Source organism: Pleurodeles waltl, chromosome 12 (assembly GCF_031143425.1).
Source record: "Pleurodeles waltl isolate 20211129_DDA chromosome 12, aPleWal1.hap1.20221129, whole genome shotgun sequence".
In the NCBI taxonomy this organism is placed as follows: domain Eukaryota; kingdom Metazoa; phylum Chordata; class Amphibia; order Caudata; family Salamandridae; genus Pleurodeles; species Pleurodeles waltl.
Window position 1 is genome coordinate 437,027,179 of NC_090451.1, and position 13,420 is coordinate 437,040,598.

Consider the following 13,420-nt stretch of genomic DNA (forward strand, 5'->3'; position numbering starts at 1 on the left):
ACCCGCTTTACTGTACTTTACAACATTCTACTCTGCAACACTGCACTCTCTGCCACTGAACTCTATGCCACTCTACTTTGCACCACTGCACTTGGACGCGTATAGGTCGATGAATCACATGGAGTATCCCAGTCATGCAGTGACCATTGAATCAATAACTAACATCAATAATCATAAAAAACACTCTATGAAAACACAACGTTGAATCATACTAATCAAGAATACTCAGTAAAGGGTTAACAAGTTTTATTTCCCTATTGCTTAGAATTCTAAATCATCTGTTAGTTGAAATTTTATTCCAATCAATTCTTTTCTAATTCATCAGCTAAAAGATATTATATCTTACAGAAAACATATGCGACAAAGCAACACCATAAGCAATGAATACCAGCATTAATAATGTAATTCAGCAATTAAATTTGTCAGTCATTTATCAACGTCAATGCCACCCCTAACAGCCTACCTACCCAAGATTAGCATTAGCATGGGGGTCTTCATGCAAAAACGATTTAGAGAAAACGTTAATTTGGAGAAATCTACCTAAGTGAGAATCTCTATAAACAGGGCAGTTGGTACCTAGAAGAAAAGGCATAAAAATAATCAGTCACATTTTCATAGCTACCTATACAGGATGGATCAGCAACAAGTCAGTCTTCGTCCTCAGGTCATCAGTCAGTCAGCTACGGATCAGGCTCACAGAGTATGAACCCAATATCAGCACCTCAGACAGTGTCTCCTGACGCCATCAATTTTGTAATATGTCATATTAATGGTCATGTATTATGCATTTGGTTTATTAATCGCAAGCCTTAATTTAGCGAGGTATTGGCCTAGTTGCACGGCCTCATGTCAAGCTGCATTTCATAGGTGAACTATAAAATTGCTGCTTAAAGAATTAAACTGTGATTGTCCACTGCACTGACCAAGTGCTGGTAGCTGAAATTCTTTCCCATGAGAACTGCTTGCTAGAATATGTTGTACTAGCTAGAGATGCATTGTATAACTTTGTGTCTGTAAACACGAAAATGGATGCACTGACTGGAGTATAAGTTGATACAAATTTGTTAACTGACAAGCCCAACAACGGGAACAGGAGAAGAGGAGCCAATCATCGACATGTGAACTGTGGACAGGTAAATTCTTAGATTTGGGGTTCTATTTTCATTCGACTAAATGTAAACATACAATTCTTTGACCAATAGCAACATGGGAACTAGTTTTAGGGAATCTAAATTAGCAAGACTGCACCGAGAGGAGAGAGGCCATTCCGCTATATTCTTCTTAACCGTCTCAAGACGCTAGTATTCTTTCTGAACTGCATAAAGAGACTTTTGCTTTCCTGAACTCTAATGTTGAATTCCAATGCTCTGCTGACCAAACCAATGTCCAATTGACGAAGACTGTCACAGCTTGCTGAACCATACTGAGGTAAGGTATAAGACGATGTTAATGATTGTTATGGCTATTTGCTTTTGTCCCTAGGTACCAACCGCTTGTTTTGATAGAGCCAAAGTTAAGTTTTTTCCACATTTCTGTTGACTAAATTGTTTTGCATGAAGTCCAAACATGCTATTCTAATCTGAAGGTTAGTTAGGGCACTCACTGATGATGCTCGCTACATCTAATAACAGGTGATGTCTTTTCGTTGCTGAATCTAAATGTATACTATTTCTCATGCGCAGTTATTCTTGCTATTGATATGTACTGTAACCTTAGAATGTGTAGTGGTCCAAGCCTTGATTAAATTGCGATTCTTTAGGCGATTTGGGGAGCCAGTATTGTTTCTGTATGCTTATCTTTTGATTTTGAGACTAAGTTACGTGATATTAACATTGTTAATATAGGGAAATAAAATTTCTAACTTTTACATAAAAGTGTGGTTATTCATGATAGAAAGGTCATGATGTGTGGAAATTACTGACTCCTATGATTGTTAATGTTGTTGATTGTCATTGTTGTTGATTTGTACTGGCACAGGGTCTCATGGTGGAAACTACTCTAAGTGCAGTCAAAAGGTCCATCGACCCACAAACACGTTCCCTTATAAATTAATGTCAATTATCCAAATGAGATCAGACGCGCCAACACCAATGCCTGTTTATTTCTCCATGTTTGTTGTGTCAGTTGTATGTCTGTGTTGTTTCTTTCAAGCACTCTGACCTGTCACTGCTGTTTTGCTTGCTTTTATTGCCCAGCATGTTGTAGATGTATGTCTTTAGGTAGGTTGACATGTCTGTGTTTTGCCTTGAATATGATGAAGTAAATATTTCAACTTTTTCATTAGAACAAATTGCAAATTGACTTGCAAAAATCCCCCTTGGCTGAATAAACCATTAAATAACTCATCATACCACTAAAGAGACACACCACACACACTATATAATCATCTTATAAAGTCCTCAGTGACTATCTCACTAAAGCGGATCCCAAAAGAAGGCAGAATGATCAACGAGAGGAAGGGTACCAGAACATGCAAGAGAGGGAAATCCTCAAACCTTTAAAGCTGATCACCTCAAGCTTCCTCCAACAGGGATTAGGATGTCACAATAGGGCCGCTGAATAACACTGGAAAAGACAGAAGACAGCCCAGATCTGCAAAAAGTGTTTGAGTGCCCTAACTGAACTAGACAGTGAAGGAAACATCTAGCAATTAAATTGTCAATGTAGGATCAGCTGAAGAACAACATACAATTGCTACTAGTACCTACACCGACATCACTAGCACAGTCACCGACCAACACATGAGAAAGAAATTATCTAGTCTGTGCTGTAATTGGTCCACAACTCCAAGCGGCTGACTAAACCTTCAGAAGTGACTTGTGTTAAGACGGGAGGCTTGAAAGCCTGCACCCTCCTGCAATGCACTACTCAAACATAGAACAACTTTTCATAGACCTGGCAGTATACTAAAGGAACACAACCACTGAGTACAACTGTTCCACACCTTTTTTACAGATTTGGCCATTGTCTGTTCAAAGCCACTCTCACACCCATCCAGAACCTATGTTGGAAAAGCCACAAACCAAGACAAGCTCTACACCAGGGTACTATGAATAATGGAAGTATTAAAATTAAGTAATTGACAAATGAATGCAATATAAACAAGGGTAAAATAATAGAATAACAGCATGACTGACAAGGTGATTCAGGGTTCTCTGGCAAGCAATACACCCATTTGTGTTTTACATCTCCAGGTCATTCTTAGCGCGCAAAGTATGGTGACCCTCTCAGGGATAATACAGCCAATGGAATAAATGCACCAACCACCGTGGAGGAAAAGCCCTTCACACAACCTGTAATAAAATTCAGCAGTTTGCTCTTGGCTTCTTCCTCATTGGTATCAATGGAAACAAAAATAAGTTTTGTTGTGCATGGCATTTCGAGAGGTGTACAAGGCAGTTTTGTGGTGTTGGTAGCCATTCCCTTTCAGAAAGCTCCAAAAACAAGGCATTCTCATACATCTTGGTGTGACTACCTTGGCGGCCTTGAACTACACTGTTTCGTAGTGCAGTAGTACAAGTGCAGGAACTAAGAAGCCTTTGGCTGCAATCCTCTGAAGGTGCTTGTTCTAAACTGAGGGTGTCTGACTTATTTTCTACATCGTGGATATATCCCCTAACTGGTCGCTACCCATTGCCATTTTGTCCTGATGATGACCCTGGCAAAATTGCTTTCAACAGGGTTGAAATATGAACAATTAAACTAGTGGACTGATATGATTGAGCATGATAATCACTATGTATTTGAATATGGAGTCTTGCCAAGACTAATCTATTCTATCAACCCCTAGATATCACTGTATATATCAACGGTGTTTATATATCATTTTTGTACAGCACTGATGCACATCTTCCTCACTGATGTCACTTTTCACTTTTACGGTGTCATATTTGGAACACCTGCTTTGTTATCTGATACACTGAAATAAATTATCTGCTTACTCAATATGGGTTGATTTTTTCCCTAGGAGGTTTAGGCATGGAACTTCTACCGCAGGGAACCATTGCTTTGCTCTGTATTTACTGACCCATGTTCCCAGGGTTACAGAGTTGCCCCTTAATATTTTGTTGTGTGTGATATTTAATTTGGTGTTCTGCCTTTAGTAGGGCAGAAAGGTAAATTTGTATTCTTGTGTGAAGGTCCCTACACCAAATTATTTTACCTACTCATTATGTACCTTAAAAAATTCCAAAACAAGTAGAAACCCACACACTAATTTTAACATGATTGATTTTCTTTAATTATTAAATCGCAATTAAATCACCATTCTTAGGTTATTTATCACAACTCTTCATGCTCCTTCTTTAGTGTCTTAATTTTTTCAGGCAGTGTCTTGCTCCAGAAATTCATTCTATGGTGCTTAAGTTGTTTTCCTGGCTTCTGCTGTAGGCTTATCTGTAGATATTGTTCATCAGCAGCATACACTGGCCACTCAGCCAATCCATCACCATTGGGGTTTCTGTAATTGGAACAGTGAAAAAGTGATATATTTAAAAATAATTCCAGTTGTTAACAGAACTGATAATTATGTTTTATCTCAAGATATTGATCATCAATGTCATAGACGGAGCTTTAATCTAAACCCATCATCAATGGGATTTCTGTAAACAAAAAACAGTGACTAGATGATATTTAAACATCATTACATTTGTTAACAGAGCTGATAATAATCTGAAGGCAGCAACATACTAAGGTTACGTACTCTTGGACTCTACAAGCTTTATTTTGAAGTCAATGATAAGACTATGAGGTTAATTAAAAGTTGGTGGGCATCCCCCAGTATGGAAGAGGTTACATCCTCCACCACCCTGGTAACTAACCGCCCACCATATTTAGAGGTATACTCTTGTCTGGGGGATATCTCTGTGCCTTCAAAGAGGAGGTCAACACAGCAGCTCCTCAAAAGGACTGTTAGCTTGCTAACGGGCACTATTTTTCATGCACCCGCTGAAAAAACTTTTGTGTCTTTCATAAAATAGGTAGCAAAGCAATGCGTTTGTTTTTGAAAAATAAAACATAGTGACACCCTGAAACGTTTCTCCCGCAGTGTAGGATTCATTTGTGTTTTTTTTGTACAGAACCCCCAGAATCTCCTGAGCATTTCTGAACAGGAAAAAAGTATGTTAGAACATCTGCTCTAAATAGGGCAGATAGACTAATATACTTTGGTCAACTGGCTATGTTTGTGTGGCCATCGGTTTAAGGTTGCTGCTGGCGGAGTCAGCTGGGGCTTCACCGACAGCAACAAGAAGATTCAATTGAAGGGGATGCCACCAGTTTGGTAGAAAGAGTCATTAAACATAAAAAACTCCACTTAGTCTTTCAATTTCTGGAGTTAGTGCTGAAATGACAAGAGGATCCACCAGAAGAATTTCTAGTACCATTCTATCACTATGATTAAAAAAATTCTACTTGTTGATTCTTCTCTGCATTTTGCCCTTCCAAAGTATCTCTTCCTAAGCAAATCATAAAAATTCTCATTAAAACTCACCACTACATAAACGCAACCCATAGTACATGGCCAAGTCTCCCATTCACCAACTGTCAACTTTGGGGGTTATTCTAACTTTGGAGGAGGTGTTAATCCGTCCCAAAAGTGACAGAAAAGTGACGGATTTACCACCAGCCGTATTACGAGTCCATTATATCCTATGGAACTCGTAATACGGCTGGTGGTATATCCGTCACTTTACCGTCACTTTTGGGACGGATTAACACTCCTCCAAAGTTAGAATAACCCCCTTTATGTTTAACATGTTATCTTAAAATTTCATTGATGAAAACATGTGCAGATCATATGTAGAAATAGCAGAAACAGAGGCATTATAGATCAACTGTAATGTCTCAAAATGAAAGAGTTAAATGGAAGTACAGACAGGTTACAAATAGGGGAAGTTAAATCCATACAGACTTTTTGATACCTGCCTGAAGTTTTACAATTCCACTTAAGTAATAATAGATCATTTAAAAAAGAAATGCCTATTCGGAGATTGTTGCAAAATTACTTGCATAATTGATATTTTTTAGGAAAGCTGCTGTTTGCCACCCCCTATGATTGGCACAGAAAGATGGTAGCTTGCAAGAGACTGTGAGTTGAATGGGAAAATTTATTTTAAAGGGCCTGTGTCCCTTGCAGGGACGGGTTCTGCTGCTGAAAAAAATACACCTTTGAGATAACATCAGAGGAGCATGGTGTTGTTCCCTGACCCATTGTATACTTGTATGGGCCGCTCAACAGGAATACCAAGGGGAAGCGGTCAGGGACAGCTTCTCCTTTGTGAATCAGATATAACCACAACTCGAGGGTTGGTACCTGATCAATGGTTTGTGACCACAGCTGTGGTCATAAACCATTTATAAGTCAAAGTGAATTGCAGTTAGTAAGGGGACCCTCATTTATCTGGCCCCCTAACTCCAATTCGGAATGAATCTCAGAATCTAGTTTGCAAGTCAGAAAGGCTTTTCTGACTCCCAAACGGGTTTACTAACTAATAAAACAATCTTTTGCAATTGAAACCCTGTGAACCTGAGAATTGGTGGGATTGTGACATGGAAAGGCCTTGTACATCAAACACTGAATTGTGAGTGTATAATGTTATATTATTAGAAGAGCAATGAATGTAAGAAACTGAATCATTTTTTGCATATTTATCCACACGTTTTTGGACTGATGCTGCTGGTTTTTGACTCTGAAGTGCACTGGTCCCTGTTGTTCAGGACCCTGTGCATATTCTGACCCCTCAAGGTATCTTAGAAATTGGCTAATCCCTAATTGGCATATTTAACTTTCATATAAGTCCCTACTATATTGCACAAAGTGTACCCAAGGCTAGTAAGTTATATATCAGCTGTGGACTGCAGCACCTATTGTGCCACCACAGCGGTGACAAAAGTGAAAGCATGGCTCTAGGGCTGCAATTACAGCCTAATCAGGCAGCTTTTAAACTTCCAACTCAACATGGCAATATAACCCCTTTGCATTGCCCACACTTTCTTTTTTAATATATGTAAGTCACTAAGTTAGACGGAGAGACTGCACCAAGGACGACTACTCCTGCTGTACCTACTGAGCAAAGACAGGACTTCAGAAAGAGAGGATCTGCTCCTTCTGTTGAACCCATTCAGGCAGGCCCCAAGGGATGGCCATGTCTGAACTTGTTCCAAGGACTAGTGTGCAAACTACAAGGGGCTAGTTGGCTCGACTTCTGTGAGGATTCAGCGACACAAAAGCTAAATAAGCCCTGCAACTGCAAAGTGCCCAGCTGACCAGTTCTAGTGGACTTGCTTTGGATTCTTCTGGTGTAGTCAAGAAATCGAGTTCTAGCCCCCAAGAAGCCCCTCTCCGGTCCTAAGCCCTTGGCTGGTGCTCTAGTGGACTCTTTTATGCCACAGGACTGCAACATGTGAGCCAAAGTCAAAGATAATAATTTCTGAGCCCAGAGTCCAAGGCTACTAGACTACTGCTACTTGCCCTTTTGAGGGTAGCCGTGAACACCAGTGACACCCCGCTGAGAACCTAGACCTTCATCGGACCCATGATCTTAGCAGATCCATCCACGTTGAACCCAAGGCTGGAGTCAAGTTACCCAGGACCTCCCAGTTAACAAGAAAAAAGAACCATAATTTTCCTAAATTCAAAGGTACAATTTTGACTGGGACCAACCTGGATCCTGTCTGACCCCGACTTACATCGGGGTCTGCCTGAAACTTTGACTTTGCCCCTGACCCTTGTATTCAAGGCTCACAGACTACTGCTAAAAGGAAAAGCAGTGATTTAAGAACTTTAAAAAACGTTTCCATACTTTTTGGTGTGAAAAGCAGTGATTTACTTAAAAAAAACAAGCTTTCCCCGTATCAGATTTTTGTCGCTATGGTATCTATTTTAAGATAAAAATATGTTCTGCTTTTGTAAATTGGAGTGAGGGTTTTATTGTGCCTTGTATCTTAATTATTGACTATTTTGGCACAAATAAATGCTTTACACTTCCTTTGCCTGACGGCTCTGTGCTACAGCTATCCAGGACTGAGCTAAGGCTTAATTTACAGCAAAGCAAACTGGACCTGATATAGATCATTGGCATTATTAATGTGTGACAAGGGAGAACAAAAAGGAATGAGAGAATAAACTAGGATGAAAAACCAACAAAGTAAAACAATGCCACTTAATGATATACATACACATGTGCATTCATTTAGCCTGCAAGTCCAAGTGGTGTTTGTGTTTGTTGTGGCTAAGGTTTTGGAGTGGCTGCAAGGTAAAGGGTTGCTTAGGATGGCAAAAACTAGGGGCCCATATTTAAGAAAAGGTGGCGCATCAGAGCTGATGCAGCACTCTTTTTGCCCCCCCCACTGGTACCTAACGACACCATGGTTGCGCAGTATTTATAATACGGTGCACCATAGCGGTTGTTAGCATAATAGCACCTAAGATTTTGATGCTATTGTGGTGCTTTGCTACACTAGCATCAAAAATGTTGATGCTAGTGTAGCAAAGTGCAAGGAGGCCCATATATTTCTATGGGAGCATCATTTTACCACCTGCTCTGAGCAAGCGTTAGAATAGCGCAAAATATGGCGCAGTGAAATCTGTTAAATTTCACTGCACCATTTTTGCGGGCCTACCAACACTGGAACGCCCCCTGTTGCATACATCATACGTGGCGCAGGCATAATGTGGCGCAAGTAGTTACAAAGTGACAAAATACATGCATTGCACCACTTTGTAAACATGGCGCTTTGAAAAGGCCACTTCAGCGCAACCTAAACTTAGAATAAATGATGCCATGGCAGCACTAAGGTGGCGCTAGGGGCTCTTAAATATGCCCCAGGGTTTTTAATTCAAGTAACTATTGCATTGCTAAGCATAAAATGCATAGTTTCACTACAACAGAAAGAGCCAGGCTTAGTTACAGGTAGTCATTTGTCTGTGAATTATTCCTGAATTTTGTTACAAGGTCCTTTCCATGTATAAGTGATTTTTTATAACTACATTTATTAACAATGACTGGACTAATGCGTCATACTGCATCTTTGTTTCCAGATTTCAACGGAGTTGATAAATCATACATATCAGTTGCAGATGTCATGCCAGCAGGTATATTAGGGTAAAGCCCCAGAAAGGTCTTGGGTGATAAAAAATGTAATTGATTGTGTAATAATTGAACATTGAGTGTTATTAAAATTTTCCATACTTGAAAACATATATTGAAGGAATTTGCTCATTGAAAATATTTTGAACTTGATAGGGTAAAGATATTTTAGACATGATGACCCTCATCATGACATTGGCGGTAAGTGATAAAGTGGCGGAAATACTGCCAACAGGCCGGCGGTAATTACCGCAAAATTATGACCATGGCGGTGAGAACTCCTATAGACAGCCAATGTACCACACCATCCACCAGGGCATTAACACCACGAGCCACGGCGGTCGCCATCAAGAGCCAGGCGGAAGTCAAAGTACCGCCCACCATATTACGACACAGGAAACCACCAGGATATCCGGGGCTGTGCCAATGCCATCAAAAGCCTGGCAGAAACAGAACACAGAAAACCAAAGACTCACCAACAAGTACACAGAACCAGAACTTCAAGTCTTCCCGATGCTCTTCTACGCCATGCTCGACGTGGAACACCAACGCCGACGAAGACGACGACGGTGAGTACAGCCACCTAGCACACAAGGGAGGAAGGGAGGAAAACGAGAGTGACACACATACGCACAACACACACCAGACACACACACCATACACACAACAAGCTGCAGACGTAAACCAATCGCACACGACACACAGCGCGATAAAACATGAACCAGATTTCGGAAGTACTGAATATGTATTAGCAAGGGAAAACCCACCACATGAACATGATATGTACAATTGTCCACAAAGGGCCCACATGGACACAGGGCACAGTCCAAGGCCCAACTTGTTTCCTGACATCAACTGCATAGAACTCTGCAGAGACATAATTTTGTAAGTGGGCAGGCACCTCAGGGGGAAGGGGAATTGGGGGGTCGAAATCTGGAACTTTCCCACTGGTTCTGGAGGGGGCTCCATGCCCATTTCTCAGTGCTGGGGAGTGAAAGGCCACAGTCTCTCAGGTGGGTGACTTTCCCACTGGTTCTGGAGGGGGCTCCATGACCATTTCTCTGTGCTGGGGAGTGCAAGGCCACAGTTTCTCAGGTGGGTGACTTTCCCACTGATTCTGGAGGGGGCTCCTTGTACAGCAGTCGTAGGAGGGTATCCTACATGCCCTCTGCTGGAGGTAAATTCTGCACTGTATCATTTGGAGGTGAGGGCTGCACTATTTCAGCAGGTGAAGGTGCCTCCCGGGCAGCCTCTGCTGGAGGTGAGGGCTGCACTGTCTCAGCAGGTGACCCTGCCCTTATGGGCAGGACAGGGGAGGGAAGAGGTCAAGTTGGGCAAGGAAAAGCTTTTTAGGGACGGTGGTGCGGGAAGAGGGAGGAGAGATGGGAGAGGAGGTTAAAGGAGTGGATGCTAGAGGAGTGCGTCTGCTGGACTTGGATGCAGGTGCATGAGGAGTGTGCTGATGAGAGGTGGATGGCTGTTGGGTGTCTGAGTGCTTGCGTTTGTAAGCTTTAGGGGGGCAGACAGGGTAGGAAAGGACACAGGGGATGCGTGCATGGATGTTGTGGTGGTGTCTGCTAGTGAAGTGTGTGTGCTGCTTGGTGTGGTGATGCTGGTCATGGATGTTGAAGCAGTGCATGCAGGTGTGAGTGTGGACGGGAATGTGGCTGTGAGGGAGGTGGTGTTAGGAGGAAGAGGGGGGAGACAGTGGATGTGGTGGTGTCTGCAACTGTCTAGTGTTTGCGTGAGTGCTTGTGTGTTGAAGTGTGGTGCCTTTGTTTGACTGTGCTACTCTTGTGTGTTGTCTTGTGTGACTGCTTGTCTGTATGTGTGCGCGGGATGGGTTGGGGTTGAGGAGACTGGGACAAGGAAGTGGTAGTTGGATGGGGGACGGTAAGGACAGGGACAATGGCTGTCATCAAAGAGAAGGCCAGAGCCTGAATAGATCTCTGTTGGGCCGACAATCCACAGTGGATGCCCTCCAGGAATGCACTGCATTGCTGCATCTGGGATACCAGCCCTTGGATGGCAGTCACAATGGTTGACTGCCCTACAGAGATGGATCTCAGGAGGTCAATAGCCTCCTCACTCAGGGCTCACTAGGGAGGGCTGAGGTGCCTGGGGCGAAGGAGAAGCCCATCCTCCTGGGTGAACAGGCACGGGCGACTCGCTCAGGGGCTACTGGGAGGGCGGCGCTGGTATGGGGGTGGCGGCTGTACCTGCAGCTGGGGTGGTGACAGAGGTGTCCACCACCACCAGGGAGCTTCCATCAGAGGAGGTATCTGAGTCTGTGTTGTCACCTCCTGTCCCCGTCGTGGTGCTCCCCTCACCTTCCATCCCACTGGTTCCCTCGGCGTCTGTGGACTCTGCCTCCTGGGTCCTGTGGGATGCAGCTCCCTCTGTTGCCGGTGCCCCTGCTCCACCACCAGATGATGCTAATGCACACATGGACAGGATGACAGAAGATAAAGGGGAGGAGAGAGAAAGAGAACACAGGGTCAATTACTGCACCAACACCACAGTTGGCATACACAGCACTGTCACACGCAGGGATCAGGATTGAGCACTATGCATTGCACTGCCATTGATTTGGCTAGATGCCACAGCAAGATGAGGGCCAAACACTGCCAACTGCATGTCTCCTGGGACTCAGTAAGCCCTGTCTCACATGGAATGCAACCTAGGTAGGCTACCTTGTTTTCCCTTTCAACCATTACCCTGGAGCTGGATCACGCTGCAAAGTCTGCCCTAGCATTAAGGGGCACCCACTAACTGACACCCACCACCCGGATCCAATGCCACCTACGGAGGCTAACTAGGTTACCTTGTTTTCCCTTTCAACCATTACCCTGGAGCTGGATCACGCTGCAATGTCTGTCCTAGCATTAAGGGGCACCCACTAACTGACACCCACCACCCGGATCCAATGCCACCTACCGATTATTGTAGTAATGCCCACTGTACTCACCCTTTGTGGCTGCTGTGATGCCCTCAAGCTCCCATCCAGCTCTGGGTAGGCCACCGCCAGTATGCGGGTCATCAGGGGTTCAGGGTCCAATGGGCACCCCTTCCTCGTTCGGAGGCCATCCTCCACGGTCTTCCGTGCCCAGCATCTCGGGTTCTCCCACCGTTTCCGACAGTGGGTGCTCTGCCTGCCATAGACCCCCAGGGTCCACACGTCCTTGGCGATGGCACACCATAATCCCTTCTTTTGATGGGCACTGACCTGCAGAGGAGATACAGTCGGGAGGACACCATTACACATACAATCCAGCCTGTCACAGATATGGCCCACCAATCCCGTTTCCTTCACCACTGGCACACACATCGGCCGGCGCACACCATGTACACCACCACATGACATCACACACATTTCCATGCATCCTTACCACATGCATTGTGCCCAAGGTGTACTCACCTACTGGTCTGGGGGCCCATACAGCAGTCCGTACTGGGGTAGAACCCCATCCACCAATTGCTCCAACTCCTCTGAATTGAAGGCAGGGGCCCTTTCCCTGGTCACATGGGCCATGGTAAGTTCCAGACACAGGTCACAGCAGCACACACAGTGTAGGTGTTCTCCAGCTGAAGGTCAGGAAACATGTGAGGATTGAGATAGAAAATGGCAGTCAAGTCCGCGGCGGTGTACACCATCACCGCCGGCGCAGCTCCCCATTGGCCACTGTACTCCATACAGCCCTATATTATCCAATGAGGAACTGCACAGTGGTGCAAGACCACCTTCCGCCACAACGCCCAAAGTCGGCAGAGTTACCTCACATCCACCTGTCTCTACATAGAGGACAGGCGGTTGCCATGTCATGGTGATGGACAACCATCAGATTAACCTTTACTGCATCACTGCCTAGATTTGCACATACCTGTCATTCCTACTGTCCATCACATAAATGCAACATGTACACTGAGGTTGTGGTTCCATTGTTCAAATTGAGACAGCCTACTCACTGTTGTGTCTCTTAAATACCTACTGCTGCGGATGAATGGGAGGAAAAGACAAACCCCCGTGTACAGACCCCTTGTGGACTTGGCTACACTGGAGGACAGGCACATTATACCCACCTATTGACGGGATAGGGCCACAATCACAGAGCTGTTTGCCCAATTGGAGCCTAACCTGATATCAGCTATCAGTCATCCCACTGGGATCCCCACTCTTGTGCAAGTGTTATCAGTGCTCCATTTCCTGGCAACTGGTTCTTTCAAAGTGGCAGTGGGCTTGGCAGCTGGAATGTCAGAGCCAATGTTTTCTATTGTGCTGGCAAGGGTCTTGTCTGCCCTGGTGAAACACATGTGCAGCTACGTTGCTTTCC

The 13,420-nt window shown here is 44.1% G+C and overlaps 1 protein-coding gene across 2 annotated transcripts in view; it reads right to left on the reverse strand.

Moving 5' to 3' along the window:
- Window positions 1-229: 229 nt before the first annotated feature.
- The window catches only part of LOC138267781 (fatty acyl-CoA hydrolase precursor, medium chain-like), a 247,890-nt gene continuing 234,699 nt past the window's right edge, over window positions 230-13,420 (reverse strand). Inside the window, exon 14 of one of the 2 annotated variants that reach the window (XM_069216980.1) lies at window positions 230-4,459. In XM_069216980.1, the coding sequence (XP_069073081.1) occupies window positions 4,282-4,459 (178 nt within the window). In that variant the 3' untranslated portion in view covers window positions 230-4,281. The remainder of the gene's footprint in view (window positions 4,460-13,420) is intronic. The other variant, XM_069216981.1, reaches the window with a different exon arrangement.